This window comes from Budorcas taxicolor, chromosome 18 (genome assembly GCF_023091745.1).
Source record: "Budorcas taxicolor isolate Tak-1 chromosome 18, Takin1.1, whole genome shotgun sequence".
Lineage (NCBI taxonomy): Eukaryota > Metazoa > Chordata > Mammalia > Artiodactyla > Bovidae > Budorcas > Budorcas taxicolor.
Genome location: NC_068927.1, coordinates 44635311 through 44657473, shown reverse-complemented (window position 1 = coordinate 44657473; position 22163 = coordinate 44635311). Strand labels below are relative to the sequence as shown.

General features: G+C 41.7%; 1 protein-coding gene across 1 annotated transcript; it reads right to left on the bottom strand.

Annotated features, from left to right (window-relative positions):
* Positions 1-8664: 8664 nt before the first annotated feature.
* On the bottom strand, positions 8665-18744 carry NUDT19 (nudix hydrolase 19). The gene is made up of 3 exons (XM_052656742.1): positions 17894-18744; positions 12666-12873; positions 8665-11773 (listed from the first exon to the last, which is right to left on the bottom strand). The coding sequence occupies exons 1-3, from the start codon at positions 18605-18607 to the stop codon at positions 11550-11552; spliced, it is 1146 nt and encodes a 381-aa protein (XP_052512702.1). The 5' UTR covers positions 18608-18744; the 3' UTR covers positions 8665-11549.
* Positions 18745-22163: the final 3419 nt, after the last annotated feature.

The following is a 22163-nucleotide window of genomic DNA, read 5'->3' as shown; positions in this document are numbered from 1 at the left end:
AAAAATGGGCATGAAGGGGACATTCTTTCCTCCCCTCCCTGGCAGATCCCTCCCCTACCAAATGTAGTTCAAATGATCTTACCCTTTGAATCATCAGTTCTCATACGCAATGTGTACTTTCCCAGTTTTAAAATATTCTTGTTTTAAAAGAGATGAAAAACAAGTTTGGCCTTAAAAGCTGGCTTCATTACTCTGTCACATGATTTGGAACTTTTAAAATTCTTTTATTTTGCATTAATCGAGAGGAAGTGAACGTTGACGTTATGGCATTCAACCCAAAAGCAGAAGCCTGGTACCTGTCCAGGGTTTTTCCCCAGACACCTCACTTATCTTTGATGGACTTGCTCAGTCCATCAGAAAAGGTCTTCTTCATGGTTCCCACTAATATTATACATCTGTCAGATTACCCTTGTTTCTAATATAGCTTTTCCATAGCTCAACATTGTGTTACTCACTGAAAGATTCTCATATTGCCATTTCTAACTGTACACAGAAACTAAAATTAACTTTTATTGCTTCCTGAATAATTTTATTGCTTCCTGATGAATTTCATTTCATCTGATTAGTACTCTCTGAGCTCTCGCTTTGTTTCTCTTTTTATTTTTAGTCCTCATGCAGGACTGTTTTTAAGCAACTTATAATTAGGTTTAATTTTTTTCAGTTTTAATTGAGATGTAATTGACTAATAACATTATATAAACTTGAAGTGTGCAACATAATGGTTTGATATCTGTATATATTGTAAAATGATTACCATGTATGTTTAGTTAATATCCATCAGTTATATAACATAGTTAAAAAAAAGTTTTTCCCCTAGAGACAAAAACTTACTATCTACTCCTTTCTTTTAAAAAAGATGTTTATTTGGCTGTACCAGGTCTTAGTTGCAACACTCAGGATCTTCGATCTTCTTTGCAGTGTGCAGGATCATTAGTTATAGCACGTGGGATCTAGTACCACAACCAGGGATTGAACATACGCCTCTTGCATTGGGAGTATGGACACTGGACCACCAAGGACATCCCTACTCTTTTTTTTTTTTTTTTTGTAAGTTTAAAAAGATTTATTTCAATTGTTTGTATTCTAATTTTATTAGTATTTTGTTTTTCAACCTTTGAATTTTAAACACTTTTAGCTTTCTGACTTCTAAACAATTTTTGAAGTAGACCTGATTTATAATGTGTTAATTTCTGCTGTACAGCAAAGTGATTCAGTTAGAAATAGGTATTTTTTCATATTCTTTCCCATTATGGTTTAATCATAGTATATTGAATATAGTTCCCTGTGCTATATACAGTAGGACCTTGTTTATTCTATATATAATAGTTTGCATCTGCTAATCCCAAGGTCCCAATCTTTCCCTCCCTGACCCCTTGACAACCACAAGTCTGTTCTCTTTATCTATTATCATACACTCTTTTTAAAATATATATATATATATTTATTTTGCAGTACCAGGTCTTAGTTGCAGCACTCAGGATCTTCAGTTCTCACTGTGGCATGCAGGATCTTTAGTTGTGGCATGCAAACTCTTAGTTGCAGGATAAGGGATCTCATTCCCTGAGCAGGGATTGAACCAGGGCCCCCTGCATTGGGAGCGCAGACTCTTAGCCACTGGACCACTTGGAAATTCCACCATCGGCTCTTTTAGAAACTTTGAAATATACAATACAGTATTGTTAACTGTACTCATCATGTTGTATATTATAGCACTAGAACTTATAACTGGAAGATTGTTCCTCTGACCACTTTCACATTTCCCCACCTTTGGTAACAACAAATCTGATCACTTTCTATGAGATTTTTTAGATTCCACATATAAGTGAGATAGTGTAGCATTTGTCTTTCACTGACATGTCACTCATCATAATGTCCTAAAAGTCCATCCATGTTGTCACAAGTGCCAGGATTCCCTTCTTTCTATAACTACATAGTATTCCATCATATATATATATATTCAACATGTATCTACCCATTCATCCATTGTTATCCATTCATTCCTTGTCGATGGACACAGGTTCTGTCCATGTCCTGGTTACTGTAGATAGTGCTCCAATAACATTGGCATGCTGATATCTCTTCAGGATAATTATATAAATGCTTTCAGTTATATGTGGGTGTGTATATATATTATGACAGTTCTATTTTTAACTTTTTGAGGCACCTCCATACTGTTTTACATTCCCCACTAACAGTGCACAGGGCTTCCCTTTTCTCCACAACTTTGCCAAAACTTATCTCTTGTCTCTTTGATGACAACCATTCCAATAGGTGTGAACTGTTGGTATCTCACTGTGGTTTTGGTGTGCATTTCTCTAATAATTAGTGATGTTTAGTACCTTATTATGTATTTATTGGCCATCTGAATACCTTCTTTGGAAAAGTATTCAGGCCCTTTGCCCTTTTTTTTAAAACTTTTATTTGCATTTATTTTTTGCGGCATTTATTCCCGGGCCATGAGTTTTTGTTTCTTCAGTTTCTTCTGGGATCTCTTTTTCTTCTGCGCAACCTCCTCTTCTGGTTTAGGAATAATCTATTCTTTTTCATCTCATCTCATTGTGGCAGGGAGAGCTCATGTAGGGGTTGGTCCAACCGTGAGCTCTGTTAAGTCCTGTGCCGCATCTTGGGGGCTTTGTTCACCTGGGTGTGCTCACTGACCACAGAATCTACATCTAAGCCCTTAAATTCGGCATTACACTCTTCATTTTTGAGCATGTGCAGTAAAAATTCAGCACTCTTTTTGGGCCACCAACCCTGCATCCAGCTGCACTGTTTGGCCTGCACACCTACCAACGCCACCGTTGTAACGATGCAGTGACACCCTTCAGATACTTGGTGACTTTTTGGATATGCATACCCTTTATGGCCTGGGCAGTTTCATGAACGTTCTTAAAGTGAATACGAAGATTTGAACCTCTTGATTTGCATGGTTTTGTGGAGTTTTCTGGGTGGAGTGAATAGTGCACTATTTTTAGAGGTGATCTCAGGCCGCTTATCAGAAAAGCCCATTTTTAAAACTGGATTGAATTTTTACTATTAAGTTCCTCATATATTACGGAATATTAACCCCTTTATCAGATGTGTGGTTTCCAAATAATTTCTCCTATTCAGCTGGTTGCCCTTTCACTCTGCTGATCATTTATTTTGCTGTGCAGAAGGTTTTTAGTTTGATGGAGTCCCACTTATTTTTAATTTTGTTGCATGTGCTTTAGGTTGTCATATTAAAAAATTATTGACAAGACCCATGTCAATAAATTTTCCCCTATTTTTGTGGTTTCAGGTCTTAACATTTAAGTCTTTAATTCACTTTGAATTGATTTTGTGAGTGGTATAAGATGGGGGTCTAGTTTCATTCTTTGGGCTCTTGATTCTATTCCATTGGTCTATGTGTCTGTTCTTGTGCCAGTAATATACTGTTTTGATAGCTTTGAAATAACGCTTGAAGTCAGGAAGTGTGCTGCTTCCAGCTTTGTTCTTCTTTCTTAGAATTGCTTTGGCTATTCAAGGTCTTTTGTGGTTCTACGTGAATTTTAGGGTTTTTTGTTCTATTTCTATTAAAAAACAAAAAAAAGGGACGTACTAATTTTGATAGGGATTGACTGAAGCTACAGATGGCTTTCAGTTGTTGTTGTTCAGTTGTTAAGTAATGTCCTACTCTTTGCAACCCCATGGACTGCAGCATGTCAGGCTCCCCTGTCCTCCACGATTTTCTGGAGTTTGCTCAAATTCATGTCCACTGAGCCAGTGATGCTAACAAATCATCTCATCCTCTGCTGTCTTCTTCTCCTTTTGACTTCAATCTTCCCTAGCATCAGGGTCTTTTCCAGTGAGTGGGCTCTTCGCATCAAGTGGCCAAAGTATTGGAGCTTCAGCAACAGTCCTTCCAATGAATACTCAGGACTGATTTCCTTTAGGATTGATTGATTTGATCTCCTTGCAGTCCAAGGGACTCTCAAGAGTCTTCTCCAGCACCACAATTCAAAAGCGTCATTCTTCAATGCTCAGCCTTTTTTATGGTCCAACGCTCACATCCATACGTGACTACTGGAAAAAACCACAGCTTTGACTATGCACACCTTTGTGGGAGATAGTGAAGGACAGGGAAGCCTTGCATACTGCAGTCTACGGTGTTTCACAGAGTTGGACAAAAACATTTTCGGCAAAGGGATGTCTCTGCTTTTTAATATGCTGTCTAGGTTTGTCATAACTTTCCTTCCAAGGAGCAAGTGTCTTTGAATTCCATGGCTGCAGTCATGAAATTTGGAGTGACTTTGGTGTCAAAGAAAATAAAATCTGTCACTGCTTCCACTTTTTCCCCATCTATTTGCTATGAAGTGATGGGATCAATGCCATGATCTTAGTTTTTTGGGTGTTGAGTTTCAAACCAGCTTTTTCACTGTCTTCTTTCACCCTTATCAAGAGGCTCTTTAAGTGAAGTGGCTTTGAGTAGCATGGACATTTTAACAATATCAATTTTTCCAATCCATGAACATGGGCTATCTATCCAATTTTTTGCATCTTCAATTTCCTTGATCAATGGCTCAGTTTTCAGAATAGAGATTTTTCACCTCCTTGGTTAAATCGTGTTGTTCAATAGTTCAGTCGTGTCCAACTCTTTGCAACCCCATGGACTGCAGCGTGCCAGCCTTCCCTGTCCTTCACTATCTCCCACAGTTTGCTCAAATTCATATCCACAGAGTCAGTGATACTATCTAACCATCTCATCCTCTACTGCCCTCTTCTCTTTTTGCCTTCAATTTTCCTCAGTATCAATGTCTTTTCCAATGAGTCAGGTCTTCACATCAGGTGGCCAAAGTTTTGGAACTTCAGCTTCAGTCCTTCCAATGAATTTTCAGGGTTGATTTCCTTTAGGATTGATTGGTTTGATCTCCTTGCAATCCAAGGGACTCTCAAGAGTCTTCTCCAGCACCACAATTCAAAAGCATCATTCTTTGGTGCTCAGCCTTCTTTATGGCCCAACTCTAACATCCAGACATGACTACTGGAAAAATAATATCTTTGACTATACAGACCTTTGTCATCAAAGTGATGTCTCTACTTTTTAACATGCTGTCTAGGTTTGTCATAGCTTTCCTTCCAAGGAGCAAGCGTCTTTTAATTTCATGGCTGCAGTCATTGTCTGCAGTGATTTTGGAGCCCAAGAAAATAAAGCTGGTCACTGTTTCCATTGTTTCCCCATCTATTTTAAATGAAGTGATGCCATGATCTTAGTTTTTTGAATGTTCAGTTTCAAGCCAGCTTTTTCACTTTCCTCTTTCACCTTCACTAAGAGGCTCTTTAGTTCCTCTTTACTTTCTGCCATTAGAGTGATATCATCTGCATAACTGAAGTTGGTGATATTTCTCCCAACAATCTTGATTTCAGCTTATGATTCATCCAGCCTGGCATTTCTCCTGATGTATACTGCATATATGTTAAATAAGCAGGGTGACTATATACAGCCTTGACATAATCCTTTCCCAGTTTTGAACCAGTCAGTTGTTCCACGTCTGGTTCTAACAGCTACTTCTTGACCCACCCCCGCATACAGGTTTCTCAGGAGACAGGTAAGGTGGTCTGGTATTCCCATCTCTTGAAGAACTGTCCAGTTTGTTGTGATCCACACAGTCAAAGGCTATTGTGGAATCAATGATGCAGATGTTTTTCTGGAATTCCCTTGCTTTCTCTATGATCCAACAAATGTTGGCACTTTGATCTCTTGTTCCTCTGCCTTTTCTAAACCCAGCTTATACATCTGAAAGTTGTCAATTCACACACTGCTGAAGCCTAGCTTGAAGAATTTTGAACATAATCTCACTAGCATATGAAATAAGTTCAATTATATGGTAGTTTCTACATTCTTTGGCACTGCCCTTCTTTGGGATTGGAATGAAAACTGACCTTTTCCAGTCCTGGGTCCACTGCTGAATTTTCCAAACTTGCTGACATACTGAGTGCAGTGCTTTAACAGAATCATCTCTTTCAGGATTTTAAATAGCTCAGCTGGAATTCTATCACCTCCAGCTTTGTAGTAATGCTTCCTAAGGTCCACTTGACTTCACACTCCAGGATGTCTGGCTCAAGGTGAGTGACCACACCCTCATTGTTATCCTGGTCTTTAAGACCTTTTTTGTATAGTTCTTCTGTGTATTCTTGCCATCTCTTCTCAATCTCTTCTGCTTCTTTTAGGTTAAATTTAGTCCTAAGTGTTTCATTGGTTTTTGATGTTACTGTACATAGGATTGTTTTGTTTCTTTTTCAGATAATTTATTGTTAGTGTATAGAAATTCTACTGATCTCTATATGTTGGTTCTGTATCATGCAACTCTACTAAATTAGTTGATTAGATCTAACAGGTTTTTGGTGCAGTCTTTAGAATTTTTAATATATAGTATTATGTCTTCTGAAAATAGAGACAATTTTACTTCTTCCTTTCCAATTCTAATGCTTTTTACTTCTTTTTCTTGCTAACTGCTTCTATACTATGTTGAATACGAATGGTTAAGAGTGGGCACCCTTGTCTTATTCCTGATACAGGTATTAGAGGAAAAGCTTCCAACCTTTCACCACTGAGTATGATGTTGGCTGTGGGTTTGTCATTTATAACTTTTACTATGTATGTTCCTTCTATTTCTAATTTGAGTTTTTAATCATGAATGGATGTTGAATTTTGCCAAATGCTTCTTCTATACCTATCAATTTGACTTTGAACAATTCTTGCATCCCAGGGCTGAATCCTACTTGATCATGGTGTGTGATCCTTTTAATGTGCTGAATTCAGTTTGCTAATATTTTCTTTAGAATTTTTGCACCTCCAGTCATCAGAGATATTGGCCTGCAATTCTTGCAGTGTCCTTATATGGCTTTGGTATCAGGGAAATTCTGGCCTTGTGAGTTTGGGAGTGTTCCCTCCTCTTCAAATGTTGGAAGTTTGAGGATTGGCATTTATCCTTCTTTAAATGTTTGGTAAAATTCACCAGTGAAGGCATCTGGACCTGGGCTTTTCTTTTTTGGGCATTCCCCCCAACCCCCACCCCTCGACTCAATCTCCTTACTCACTATTGGCCTGTTCGGATTTTCTCTCTCTTCCTGATTCAGTTTTGGTAGGTTCCATATTTCTAGGACTTTATCCATGTCTTCTGGGTTGCACAGTTTTGTTGGCATATAGTTGTTCATAGTAGTTTCTTATGATCTTTTCTATTTTTGTGGTATCAGTTGCATTGTCTCCTCTATCATTTATAATTTTATTGATTTGCCTCTTTTTTTTTTTCTTGGTTAGTCTAGCTAATGGTTTGCCAATTGTTTACCTTTTCATGGGCTTCCCTTGTGGCTCAGCTGGTAAAGAATCTGCCTGCAATGGGGGAGACCTGGGTTTGATCCCTGGGTTGGAAAGATCCCCTGGAGAAGGGAAAGGCTACCCACGCCAGTATTCTGGCCTGGAGAATTCCACGGACTGTATAGTCCATGGGGTTGCAAAGAGTCGGACATGACTGAGTGACTTTCAATTCAATATCTTTTCATAAAACCAACTCTTAGTTTTGTTGGCCTTTTCTATTGTTTTCCTATCTCTACATAATTTACTTTTGCTCTAATTTCTATTATTATTTTCTTCCTTCTGCTACATTTGGGCTTTATTTAGTTTTCTTTTCCAAGTTCTTCTAGATAATCAGATTTAAAAACATAAGATTCCTTATCATCCAATACATTTAACCCATTTTTGCATATCAGCATGGTTGATGTTTATTTCTATGTGAATTGTCTTACTCTAAGCTTTTGTTTGATAGCCATTTTCATGTTTTCTGTCTCTGCCTTAGGGGTTGTGCCTTGCTTTTGATTGATTTGAAAAGTGACCTTTAAATTCTAATAGCCATTTTTGCATTCCAAAATATTTAAACAAGTATTATCTCAAAACTACAGCTAATGATTCCCTCCTTTCATGTTTTGTTTTTCTTATTCCTCCCACAGCCACTTCCTATTAATGGTAACACTATCTGGGATTACTGAACAAAATTTTTATGGAAAAGGATATCTTTTAAAAATAAAGTAGGTTAAATCTTTAATTATTTTTAACATCTGCAGTGCTTTTGAGCCTTATTTAAATAGTTACACTTGCTCCTGTATTTTATTTCCATATTCACCATCAGGACTTCTACCATGCAGCTCTAATTCAAAACTTTTTATTTTGAATCATCTTTTAGTTATTTCTATCAAATCAATTCTTCAGAGCTTTGGACTCTTCAAAGCCCATATATAAACAAGGATTATTTCTGTGGCTCATACATATGGCTGATATAAAATTAGTGAACACGTATGTCCTTTTCTCCTCAGCATATTATATATACTATCCAGTGTATCACATTACTGTGTGATACACACTAAGATGATTTTGTGCCTTTGTAAGTAATCTTTTCTTTCTCTCCTTGAAAATCTGTGTTCTCTATCTTTAAAATTCAAAATGTCATCCGAGTATTGAACAATTTTTGTTATTTTTGTTTTGACCACAGTGGGATCTTTTTATCTGAAGATCAACATTTTCCTTTAGCTCAAGAAAAAGTCATTCTATAAATAATGCTTGTCTTCTATTTGTTCTGGAACTTTCATCTAGACATGCCAATAATCCACATATTGGATGCCCAACCTCTTTTTTAATTTGGCGGAGCTGGGTCTTAGTTGCAGAACGCAGGATATTCAGTCTTCACTGTGGCATGAGGGATCTTCAGTTGCAGCATGCAGGATCTAGTTCCCTGACCTGGGATCAAACCTGGTTCCCTGCTCTGGAAGCTTGAAACCTTAGTCACCTGACCACCAGGGAAGTCCCCCAACCTCTGTTCTTAATATCTGTTTTTCTGAAGCTTTAGTAACAAGGAGACCCAAGAACAAAAACAGTTCAGAGATCCAGGCTTGTCTCAAGGCAACAGTATGTACTAAGTTTCTGAGGTGGAAAGAACTCTGAGCAGTTAAGAACAGAAAGAAGATCCTCTGAGGGGGGTACAGAGGGAGAGGGGTGCTTGATGGCATCAGAGAAAAAGGTGGGGCCTTGTAGACCACAAATTTAGTGTTTAAGTGTGAAGAAAAGCCACTGAAGGACCTTAATGAGTGCAGTGACATCATTTCAATGTCAAGTTCATTTTTCCAAGAGGAATGCATTGAGGGGAAGAAAGAAAATGGACACTGGCTCTGAAGCTCTTACAGTTGGTTAAGAAAGAGTCAACTGTGGCTCAAACCAACGTGATAACAGTGCAGAGGTGGGAAGATGGGAATTTCAAGATAATTGTGTATAACAGATCAGTAGGACTTGATAGTCACCTGGATATAGGAATGAAGGAAAAGGTGGAATCACAAATGACTAAGATTTTTGCTTCAATAACTGTTAGACTTCCAGGGAAGGCTATGCCAAGGGAACCTGCTTAGGAGGGAAAAGTATAGATTGGGGAACAAGCTAAACTGTTTTAACAAAGAGATCCTAAAATACAGTGGCTTATATGAAATAGAAGTGTATTTGTCTTCACATAACAAGCAAGAGGTGAGCAATCCAAGTAGCAGGCTTCTGTCTCTGGGTCTGGAGTAGCTGCTCCAGTTGCCACCATTTCCAGCCAGTGAGAAGGGAAAAAAGAAAGTGGAAGGCAAGTAATTTCCTTTTAAAAGGATGTGACCTACATATGCCCATGTATGTGGGCTCCTCCGACAAATTATCCTCCAGGAGATAAGTCCCCTTACATTCAAGTCCTTATTTTTTCTCCCACATTACAGGACACTCTTGTTTTATATTGACAAAGAACTGTGAGGATAAGGACATGTTAGCCTGAAATACTGACACCAGTCCAATTTTAGATTCTTCTAGAAGTCGTTCAAAAGCTGGCCTTGCTGCTTTGAGTAAATGAGTCAAGCACTGTTCCATCCAATGCTGGGCTGTATCGTGGTTTCCCTGGTGACTACAGTACCAAGATGTGGCGGGCAGACATGATCAGGCCTCTACTGCCAGGCGACAGATACCACCTGCTAGAAAAAGAATCAGGTTCTACTCTTGGCTGTGGCACTAACTAGCTGTGTGAGTCTGCTTCTCAGTCTTCTTATCGGCAAAATCACGGTGTTGACTGAGGTCTCTCTCAGCTGTAACATTCTGTTTTCAATGAGAATGAAAGAATAGGATGCCCGAGGCTAAACATCAGTAAGGAGAACTGCTATAGATTTAGAAGCCAGATGGAATGCGAACACTGTTTGTTGCTCTCAAAATTTACATGTTGGAATCATTTACTGAAGACAGTAGATTTTACTCTAGATCAGTTTCTCAACCGTGACCAGATAAGTCTTCACTGTGGGTGGCTGTCCTGTGCGTTCCAGGATATTAAACTGTATCCTTGGCCTCTCTCCACTAGATGGTGGTAGCATCTCACTCTCAGTTGTGACAACCCAAAAACGTTCCCAGACACTGCCAGATGCCCCTAAACGGCACTAGTGCCTGGGGCTGAGAACCACTGATCTGGATGTCTTCCTCTGTGTGTGTGTGTGAGCCGCCCAGTCCTGTGCGACGCTTTGTGACCCCACGAGCTGTAGCCCCCCAGGCTTCTCTGTCCATGGAATTCTCCAGGCAAGAATACTGGAGTGGATTGCCATTCCCTTCTCTAGAGGAACTTCCCAACCCAGGGATTGAATCCTGGTCTCCTGCATCGCAGGCAGACTCTTTACCATTTGAGCTACAGGGAAGTCTTCATTTATCAATACTTTTTATGAAAAGTGAAATTAAATGTATCGATACAATGCACAATATAGTCAAAGATCTGAAATAGAACTGGTTTCTTCTTAACCATTTCCCATCTGTAATCAATAAAGATTATTCCTCTTAAGAGGAGGTAAAAAAAATTACCTATATGAAAAACACTGATAATAAATAACCATTAATAAGCACGACTGATGATGAATAGTTCTGCATCTCTCTAATAAGCTCTTTTGTATTCTGTCAAGTAGCACTCCAAAAGAAAAGTTATGACTTCTCTTATGGCTTCATATTTCTTTACAGCAATCACTGAAGTAACTTCCAATTTGGTAAACTAATAACTTATGCCGTTTAGTTTTAACAGAATTACATCTTAATCATCAAGCTGAAGTCATAAGAAAGTAATGACACTGTCACTTGAAGGTCATCTCAGTCTTCTGATCACCATGTGTCTAATCAGACACCCTTAAATTAATTCCAGCAGAAAGTCTAAGGAATTAATGGATCAAACTCCTAGCATATAAAGTAGTATGCTAGTACAGGTAAAAGACAATACAGGAGAAATATCCTATTTAAACTTTCGGTAACAGAACAACACAGAAGTGGAAATCTCTGTGAATTTGTTTTCTCTTTTTGGTAACAAAACATTAGTACCTTATACTAGTGTGACACTATAAGGTTTAAAGAATAACAGAGCTACACAATACGCTTGAGATAGGAGAGACTGTCCTAGAACTTACAGGAATAAAGTTCCTTAGGTTCCAGGCACATCTAGTCAACCCTCAGTTTTGACTCGAACAACTACAAGTGGGCCAGTTTATAAAGAAGCTGTTCGCTACAGACGGCTCTTACCCATTACAAAGCTCTTAGGATAAACATGTTTATACTTTGGCAGAACTGTCACATGGATGCTATAACCTGTATAATCTCCATAATTGTGGGAATTATACAACACTATTCGGTGAAATGTCTTGCCTTCGTTCATGATTTCTTCAGTCTTTTTTCCAGTGGACATACAGTTTTCTAAAAAGTTTGAATCTTCTGAGTACATCTCATCTCCTGAAAAATAATAGTTTAACTTTAGTGTTATTTTATAAAACTTTCCAATGTATTAATATTTATTTTTATTCATTTCATGTGTTTGGAACTGATATAGCTGTTAAATAATCAGAACTTTTTGAGTTTACTTCAATATATTTGTGTTTTTAATATCCCACCTAACCTCCCCAGTTCTCCATTTTCTAGCCAAGAATTGTCTTTGGGCATAAACTATATGCCCAAAGTTATAAATATTTATAACTGGTACTTTTTCATCCTGAGCTATAATTTTTTATACTAATTCAAGACTCTCTTTATTTCATTCACTATAATGTTCACCTTGATATCCATATAATTTTGGTGTTTCAATGTGGGCTGCTCTAATCATCTTAAGGTTAAATTAGAGAAATTATCATTTATACATCAAAACTGCTAAGCTGTCCCACTGCAGGATGAGTAACGAGTATTATCACAATTCTGAGAAGTGAGACAAGCGGCTGGTAAGTAAGAGAGATCAGAAAACTCCACTGTAAGGTGCTACAAAACTTCTGTCCTGTACTAACTCAACAATAACTGACCACCAACAAAACTCTCTTTCAATCAAATAAGTATAATTTACAAGTCTTCATAATTCAAAATTAAAAGGTAAAAAAGTGAGATAATATTCAAGAAAGAACTCTTGCCAATGTCTAGGAAATATATTTACATAAGTGTATATAAAGTAATATATCCAGAATTTCTGGTTATAATAAAAACTATGAATATCTTATAGAACTTGAGCTTATCTAATTAGTTTCACTGTAGCGTATAAAACATAGATTGTAATTCATGTGTCTGTGTGGGAGAATACTGCCATACAGCCCAGAGCATTAAATGGGAATATCAACAAGAACACTGGTAAACACATATTTACCTGGTAAAAGATGGATCGCCCCATCAGCAGTGAACAATATGATCGGCATCCATCTTTCCGTTCCTTCTGATTCACGATCCAAAGAAAATTTGTGCAAGTCAGAGAGAGAGGCAAAGTTTCCTAGTCTACGTATTTCGTAGAACTGTGGGGGTGCAAGCAAAACTTCCTTGGATATGAGGCTTTCAGTTGCCTCTGATGGAGACGACCACTGTGGAAGACAAAGGCAGAGCCTCCTAAGGTTTCCCCCATAGACAGTGCAAGATTTGAGATCCTTGACTCAGTACTTAAGATCTAACTGAAAAAAATGTAAAAATTGATTCATTGATGTATCTTGCTAGATTCCTCTGAGACAACAAGGAAAGATTCAGTCAAGAAAGCTGGGTTGGTCCCCTTCAGAAGCTGATCATTAGGACATGGATCCTGAGAACTAGTAAATAAGCCAGGATAGATCACAATGGGTTGAACTGGGAGAGTTGTTCAGCATAAAAGGCAGGAGATGCTAAGAAGGCAAGGAGGTTCTGATCACTTTCAAAGGAAGACTGAAGTATAAATTCATGGCAGCAGATTGAGAACTTAGTGCCCATTCATTCCTCCCATAAATGGGAGGGACTCTCAAGGGTCTCTCATTCCTGCCTACCTTGGTTAGGCAATAAGGACATGCTGGTGGACAAGACAAAGCTCTCTCAGGCCTAGTAGGGCCTTCAGCAAACAAAATGTAGCATGGTACATGTAGTGTGTTAACAATGAAGGTAAAGAGCCAGGAGCAAGAGAAGCTTTCAGAAAGGTCAAGAGGCATGACTCAGTCTATTGTCCCAGGAGTGAAATAACTGCATTATATCAATCAGTCAGCACTTAACGTAAGTGACCTCACTGCTGTGCCCTCTTTCCCAAGCCTTCCTTCCTTCCACATTTAGATAAAAAGAGATGATTCAATTAATATGAAAGAACTCCAAAAGGTCTTTCTTTCTTTAACTGCTTTACTGCTAAATATCCACATACACGGGAAATTGACCCTCACATCCAAAACCAGGGAGTTGAAACTGATTGCCTTGAATAATTATAGGCCAACAATTTATAAGCTTGTATGAGAAACCTGAGCAACTTGTTAAATCTTCACTGTATGGAGCCCGGCAATCTACGTTTAATAAGCATCCTAGATTCTTCTAAAGTTGGCCAAGGCTACGTTTTGAAAAACAAAGCTTTGGTCTTAAAGGACTACCCAATCTCTAAGGTATGCTTTGTCAGTTCCATGCCAGTTCAATGGTAACAATGACGATAAAGGGTTAAACAATAGGCATTAACTCAATTCAACCTGTTCAGGTCAGTCCAGACCATAGGCTAAAATAATCTTAATTAACTTATTGTTTATTGGTTACTAGTAGAACACTGCCCAGGATACTTCACATACTTTCCCATCCTTAATCGCTGCAGATGGTGACTGCGGCCATGAAATTAAAAGCCGTTTGCTCCTTAGAAGAAAAGCTATGACCAACCCAGAGAGCATATTAAAAAGCAAAGGCATTACTTTTCAACAAAGGTCCATCTAGTCAAAGCTATAGTTTTTCCAGTAGTCATGTATGGATGTGAGAGTTGGACTATAAAGAAATCTGAGAGCTGAAGAATTGATGCTTTTGAGCTGTGGTGTTGGAGAAGACTCTTGAGAGTCCCTTGGACAGAAAGGAGATCGAACCAGTCCATTCTAAAGGAAATCAGCCCTGAATATTCACTGGAAGGACTGATGCTGAAGCTGAAACTCCAATACTTTGGCCAACTTATGCAAAGAACTGACTTACTGGAAAAGACCCTGATGCTAGGAAAGATTTAAGGCAGGAGGAGAAGGGGATGTCAGAGGATGAGATGGTTGGATGGCATCACCAACTTGATGGACATGAGTCTGAGTAAGCTCCAGGAGTTGGTGATGGAAAGAGAAGCCTGCCATGCTATAGTCCATGGGGTCACAAAGAGTCAGACACGACTGAGCACCTGAACCGAACTTCCTGACAGGAAAAGTCCTACACCTTTAAAAAAAGAAAAAGACAAAATCCAGTACTCAACTGAAAATCACATTCAACATTCCATCAAAAACTGGGCTTCCTGTGATGGCTCAGGGGTAAAGAATCTACCTACCAACGCAGGAGACTTGGGTTCAAACCCTGACCTGGGAAAATTGCTTTGAGACGGAAATGGCAACCCACTTCAGTATTCTTGCCTGGGAAATCCCATGAACAGGGGAGCCTAGTGGGCTACAGTCCATGGGGTTGCAAGGAAGTCAGACAAGACTAAGCGACTGAACAACAACGACAATAAAAAACTACAAGACCTCAGCAGAAAAATGTGACCCATAACCAGAAGAAAAATCAGGTAACAGAAACAGACCCAGAAATTATAGAGATGATGGAACTGGCAGAAAAGGACATTAAAAATCACTGTTACAAGTATGTTCCATTGGCTCAAAGATGTAAAGGAAAATATGAACATGAGAGAAATAGGAAATGTTTTAAAAAAAAATAAATGGAAGTTCTAGAGATGAAAATTATACTGGATGATATTTACAGCAATTTTGATACTACATATAAACAGAGAAAATTTGAAAATACAGCAATAAATCTATTCAGAATAAAGCACAGAGGAAAAAAGTTTAAAAAAAAAATGAACAAGGCATCAGGGACCCACAAAAAATTATCAGGTGGTCTAACATACATGTAATCAGAGTCCCAGAAAATAGAGGGAGGTGAAAAATATTTGAGGAAACAAGCAATTATTAACAAAACAAAAAGAAAACTATGCACATCATAATCAAATACTGAATACCAGTAATTAAAGAGAAAATACTTAAAGTAGGCATACATATCAAAACCAAAAATACAAACACATTATGCACAGAGGAACAGAGTTAAAATCAAACTTTTCTAAAAGATGATGAACATGCGCTAAATTTATTGTGGTAATTATGTTACGGTGTATGTAGGTCAAGCCATCATGCTGTCACCTTAAACTTACACCATGTGCTGTGCTAAGTCGCTTCAGTCATGTCCAACTCTTCGCAACCCTATGGACCATAGCCTGCCAGGTTCCTCTGTCCATGGGGATTCTCCAGGCAAGAATACTGGAGTGGGTTGCCATGCCCTCCTCCAGGGGATCTTCCCGACACAAGGATCGAATCTTTGTCCTTTATGTCTCCGGCACTGGCAGGTGGGTCCTTTACCGCTAGTGCCACCAGCTGTGTGTCAATTATATCTCGATAAAACTGGAGGAAAAAAAGCAGATTTCTCACCAGAAGATCATGCAAACTGGAAACTAATGAAGTAACATCTTTAAGTACTGGCAGAAAAATGAAACAAAAACTCATACTGTCAACCTATACAGAATTCTACACCCACACGAAATAGCTTTCAGAAAATAAAAGCAAAATATTTTCAGACAAACAAAATTTAGAAGATTCACTGTCAGAAAAACTGAAATAAATTCAAGACACATTAGAGGAAGTTCTTTAGGCAGAAAGATACAGATGTAGATAAATCTACACAAACGAACAAAGAGTGCAAAGAACACATATGCAGGTAAACACAGAAAACATTTGCTCCTCATTTGCAGTTTACAACAGAGTAACTGTTTGAAGCAAAAATAATCACTGTATTGTAGAGTTTATAGTAGAAATAAAAGTCAAGTGTATGACTACAAAAGCATACATGACACGAGGGGAGAAATAGAAATATATTACTTTATGGTTCTAATACTACACATGAAGTGAGAGATGTACTGCAAATCCTAAAGCACTTACAAAGAAGTACAGTTAATTAGGCAATAATGGAGATAAAAAGAGTCCAAAAAATACTCAAATAATCCAAAAGAAGTCAAGAATAAAAGAAAAACAGTGCAAAGAATAGAAGGGACAGATTAAAAAAAACTAACAGCAAGACAGATTTGAGAATAACACTGAATGTAAATGATCTAAACACTCCAACTGAAATGCAGAAACTATCATAATGGATAAAAAGTAAGACTATATGCTGCCGACAATAAACATACTTTAACTATAAAGACACAGGTTAAAAGTAAAAAATGGAGGAGGATATACTCTGCTATTGCTAATTAAATGGAAGACTGAGCAGCTATATCACTATCTGATAATAAACTTCAGATTTCATAATAAGGAACATTGTCAGGGATAAAGAAGGCTAGTTCATCATAATCAAAGACTAGTTCCAACAAGCTTGAACAGTCTTCTGCAACATCTTACAAAGTGAAGTCGCTCAGTCGTGTCCGACTCTTTGCGACCCCGTGGACTGTTAGCCTACTGGGCTCCTCCGTCTATGGGATTTTCCGGGCAAGAATACTGGAGTGGATTGCCATTTCCTTTTCCAGGGGAACTTCCTGAGCCAGCGCTAGAACCTAGGTCTCCCGCATTGTAGGCAGACGCTTTACTGTCTGAGCCACAAGGGACGCTAACACCTTACAAAAGAGCTTCCAAATCCCCGAAGGAAAACCCGACAGAACTGAGAATAAGACAAAGCCGCAATTGTTCGTCACCGATTTCAACAACCTTTTCTCAGAAATTGATGGAACAGGTAAACGATATGGAAGACCTAAAAAGACACTATCAACTAACTTAACCTAATTGACATTTTAAACAACACTCCATCGAATACAGCAGAAAACACATTCTTTTTCAGGTGCAGAGGAATCATTCACCACGGTAGGCCATATCGGTAGCCGAAAGTGAAAGTCGCTCAGTCGTGTGCCACCCTTTGCAACCCCACGGACTATACAGTCCACGGAATGCTCCAGGCCAGAATACTCGAGTGGGTAGCCTTTCCCCAACAAGTCTCAAATGAAAACGTTTCAGATAAATTCTAGAAGACTGAACTACGAGGAAACAAACGGCTGCGGGGACGAAGTAAGTGAAAGCGTGGCAACTGCTCAGGAAGGAGCGCTAGAACTCCTGGGATCTCCGCCGGCCACCCGCCGGAGAAACCGCGTGGGGAGACATCTTCGAGGGCCTGGGGCTGTGAAGCGGGAAAAAGCAGAAAACAGCTCACCAGTGTCACAGCTTTGGCCTGCTGGGCAGGGGTCCGGACCGCGTGGGTCCCAGGCCCGCTCCGTAGCTAACTGGCTATTACGGCCCTGAGGCGGCCTACTGGAAGGTCCGAGGGAGCCTGGGCCGCCTGCCGGGGTCCTCACTCTCTAGCTCCTGTGGGTCCCCACTCCGGGCCGGGAGGACGCCCTACCTGGCAGTCCACCACCTCCACTAAGTCGGGGAAGACCGGCGGCGGCTCGTTCAGGCAGCACAGGAAGAAGGTGGTCTCGAAGCGGCGGCCGCCGGGGCGTGAGAAGGGCGTGATCCAGCCGCTCCAGTCGCGCAGCGCCCAGATGTCGGGAGTGCAGTCGAGCTCCGCGCACAGGCTCAGGAAGTGCCGCGGGTCCCGGCGGACGAGGGCGCGCCAGTCGGCCAAGGCGGGCGGCGGCGCGAGGGCGCAGCCTGGCGCCTGATCCGGGGGCCGGGGGCCCCTGGCCCGCAGCAGCAGCACGCCCGCCTCCTCGAATGCCTCGCGGATGGCGCAGATGCGGAAGGCGATGTCATCCGGTAGCGCCGCCGCGTCCTCGTCCACGGCTCCCGGCCGGACGTTGGGCAGCACCGGGAAGGCGGCGCGCTGGGGCGGCGCGGGACCCAGGCCAAAGCGGGGGGGCCCGTGGTGCGGCGCGAAGAGGCGCAGCCAATCGGTCGAACGGTCTGCCGCCTCCAGCACCCCGCCCGGGAAGACGTGCGCCCCGGGCAAGAAGCCTTGGCTAGCGGAGCGCTGCAGCAGCAGCACCCGGAATCCCTCGGCGGGTGGCTGGGGCCTCGATGGGGCGGCGGGGACCGGGCGCGTCCAGCCCGCCGCCAGCACTAAGGTGGCTGCCCGCCTCCAGTTGCTTGGGCCCGCTCGCACCGGGACACTCATGGCGGGCGGCGGCGCGCGGCTTACGGGCTCGGGGTTCTGGTGCGACTGGAGCTCTCCCGGGAAGTGAGCACGGAAGCTGGCGTCTTGCTAAGTGAACTCCCGCCTCTGCCAGCGAGGCGCGCACGGGGCAATCGGTGAACCCGGGTTGTTTGGCCGAGCAGGAGCCTGCCGTAAGGAGGGTGTGGTGCGGACGGAGAGAAGCTCCGCCTCGAATGCCGGTGTTCCCAGCCAGGTCCCTCTAGCGGGACAAAGGCTGTCACAGCCACGTGCTAGGAGGGCCTCATCTTCCTCACCCAGGCAGGACACATGGCCTACAGCAGGAATGCTTAGGGTTGCACAATGACTGTCGAGGTAAAAGTGCGATGCAAACCTAGGCCTGGCGACACATCCCTGCTCAAACAAAACCTGAGGACTAGGACTTTCTCGATTAAACCAGGAATCGACGAGAGGATATGTTTCCTTTGGCTGGGGGTGGGAGGCGGTGAAGGGGAATCCAGGAGGTAGGTGTCGGAGCTTTGCAAACTGACATGAACCCCAGCAATGAGAAACTGACGGATGAACCAGATACCAAAATACAAATTTCACACTGCACAGAGTGTGAAAAGTGCTCCTTGAATCCCAGGACAAGCTCCTGCCTTGTGATCTGGGACATCTTTTATTGTCAAAGGCACCTGGGACCACCTTAAGCATTTTAGGCCATTTGATAATTTACTCTTTCATGAAAAGTGAAAGTGTTAGTCACTCAGTTTCTTTGTGACCCCATGGACTGTAGCCTACTATAGCCTACGTGGACTATAGCTCTTCCGTCCGTGGAATTTTTCAGGCAAGGATACTGGAGTGGGTTGCCATTTGCTTCTCCAGGGGATCTTCCCCACCCAGGTATGGAACCCAGGTCTCCCCCAATGCAGGCAGTTTCTTTACCACTGAGCCACTGGGGAACGGTTTCTCCCACAATTGCTATTATAGTTGATCACACATTTGTTACATTTTTGGATGAGTATACAGACCATGGGATTCCCAGGTGGCACTACTGGTAAAGAACCTGTCTGCCAGTGCAGAAGGCGTAAGAGACATGGGTTTGATCCCGGGTCAGAAAGATCCCTTGGAAGAGGGCATGGCAACCCACTCCAGTATTCTTGCCTGGAGAATCCCACGGACAGAGGATCCTAACAGGCTAGTCCATAGGGTTGTATAGTGTCATACACAGTTGAAGTGACTTAGCACAGAACACTTACAGACCATACTCATTGAGCCTCGTTTTCAAACTATCATTCTAATGTGGGATGTTTCCTGGGAGAGAATCCAGAGATGGCACCAACTCTATTTAGGCTGATTTTTTTTGTTAACATCATTTTCTAAAGATGATGCTGCTGCTGCTAAGTCGATTCAGTTGTGTCCGGCTCTGTGTGACCCCATAGATGGCAGCCCACCAGGCTCCCCCATCCCTGGGATTCTCCAGGCAATAACGCTGGAGTGGGTTGCCATTTCCTTCTCCAATGCATCAAAGTGAAAAGTGCAAGTGAAGTCGCTCAGTCGTGTCCGACTCAGTGACCCCATGGACTGTAGCCCACCAGGCTCCTCCATCCATGGGATTTTCCAGGCAAGAGTACTGGAGTGGAGTACCATTGCCTTCTCCATCTAAAGATGCAAATACATGTATACTGACCACATCCCAGAAACAGGACCACATGTTTAGAAAAGCACACAGAGGGCAAGGGAGCACACATATACTGGCAGATTGGGGTTTGGGGAGGTGGAGTCTGCCAAATTTCATCCATCTCAAGTCTCTTCATAATCCACAGTTGGGGACCTTCCCCTTATCTGCTTTCCCACTACATTCGGCTGTCTGCTCTGAGACAATCATTTCACAATCTATTGTAGAGATCAGGGTGGTACCCTGGAGCCTATGTTTTTACCAATCCCCAACCATCCAGGTCATTTCAGTGCTTTGAGCCATGGGAAGCTGTAAACAGTGGTGACATGATTAAGTTTGTATCTTCAAAGGTCACGCTGACAACAGCATGATGACTCAATTGGATGGACTGTTCTGGAACCCCATGGAATGTGCTGGGGAAGCAATAATGAGGGTCTGAACTAGGAGAGTGGCTGTGAAGAGGGGGAGAGGTGGCGAGAGGGAATGATTTATTAGAGAGTATTTAGGAGGTAGAACTGTTGAATATGCAGAGCAAGGGAGAGGAAGGAATTAAAGGTTTATTGTGGGAGATTGGAAACTCAGCAGCTTCAAACAGTAAGCATTTACTATCTCACAGTTCCTGTGGATCAAGAGCATCTTCGCTGGGTGCTTCTGTCTCAGTATCTCCCATGAGACTGTGGTCAGCGTGTCAACCAGGATTTGATTAGGGGCTGGGGGATCCATTTCCACAATGGCTCGCTCATATGACTGTTGTCTAGAGGCCTCAGTTCCTCACCACATTGGCCTCTCCACAGGGCTGCCTGGATGTCTTCAAGACTTACTTGGTAATCAATGATTCAGAAGAGAGGAGGGAAGAAGTCATGAAGGGAAGAAGTAAGAAGCTCCTTAGCTACAGAATTCACACTCCACCACTTCCACAGTACCCTATTGTGACACTGCTCAGCTCTATTCTGTATGGAAGGGGACCGAATAAAAACACCAGGAGGTAGGAATCATTGGTGGTCATCTTGGAGGCTAGCTACAACAGTGGATAAAAAACCATCTAAGCATTAGGAGGAAAAAGGTAAATTCCTCTATAGTCTTTGACTCAAAATCTAGAAGCATAAGGGAAAAGATTGATCAATTTGACACATGATGCATATTTATAACTTTATTATGACAACAGATACCATAAGTAAGTCCACGATGCAATAAACTGAGAAAATTATTGCGTTTCACAAAGGATTGAGAGAAAAAATGGAGGAAAAGAAAAAAAAACCTCATGGGACTTCCCTACTGCTCCAGTGGTTGAGACCACCAAGTGGTCCGCCTTCCAAGGCAATGGACTCACGTTCAGTCCCTGGTCCAGGAAACTAACACCCTACATACCACGGAGCAACTAAGCCCTCGAGCTATACCTAGAGAGAAGCCTGTGTGCCTCAGCTAAGACTGAAAGCTGCCAAAAAAGTAAATATTAAGAAAGAAAAAACCTCCAATTGTGTAGTGGGCAAGAGATATGGAAAGACAGTTCACTGTGATCTGTAGGTTTAAGGTCACACATGCAGCAAGTGTTGGAATGTCTCCAGGCCTATCGGCACGTCCTCCGGGTGCCCTGCCTGGCGCTGTTCTGCCAGGAGCATAGTGTTCTACCCCAGGCCTGACAGTAAGTGTACACTACTACTACTAAGTCGCTTCAGTCGTGTCCGACTCTGGGCGACCCCATAGACGGCAGCCCACCAGGCTCCCCCGTCCCTGGGATTCTCAAGGCAAGAACGCTGGAGTGGGTTGCCATTTCCTCCTCCAATGTATGAAAGTGAAAAGCGAAAGTGAAGTCACTCAGTCGTGTCCGACCCTCAGCGACCCCATGGGCTGCAGCCTTCCAGGCTCCTCCGTCCATGGGATTTTCCAGGCGAGAGTACTGGA

Coding starts and splice junctions, on each gene's coding strand:
- NUDT19 (XM_052656742.1), bottom strand. CDS start 18,607: ATGAGTGTCCCGGTGCGAGCGGGCCCAAGCAACTGGAGGCGGGCAGCC. Junction 12,874..17,893: donor TGGAGGTGGTGGACTGCCAG/GTAGGGCGTCCT, acceptor TGTCTTCCACAG/TGGTCGTCTCCATCAGAGGC. Junction 11,774..12,665: donor GGCGATCCATCTTTTACCAG/GTAAATATGTGT, acceptor ATTATTTTTCAG/GAGATGAGATGTACTCAGAA.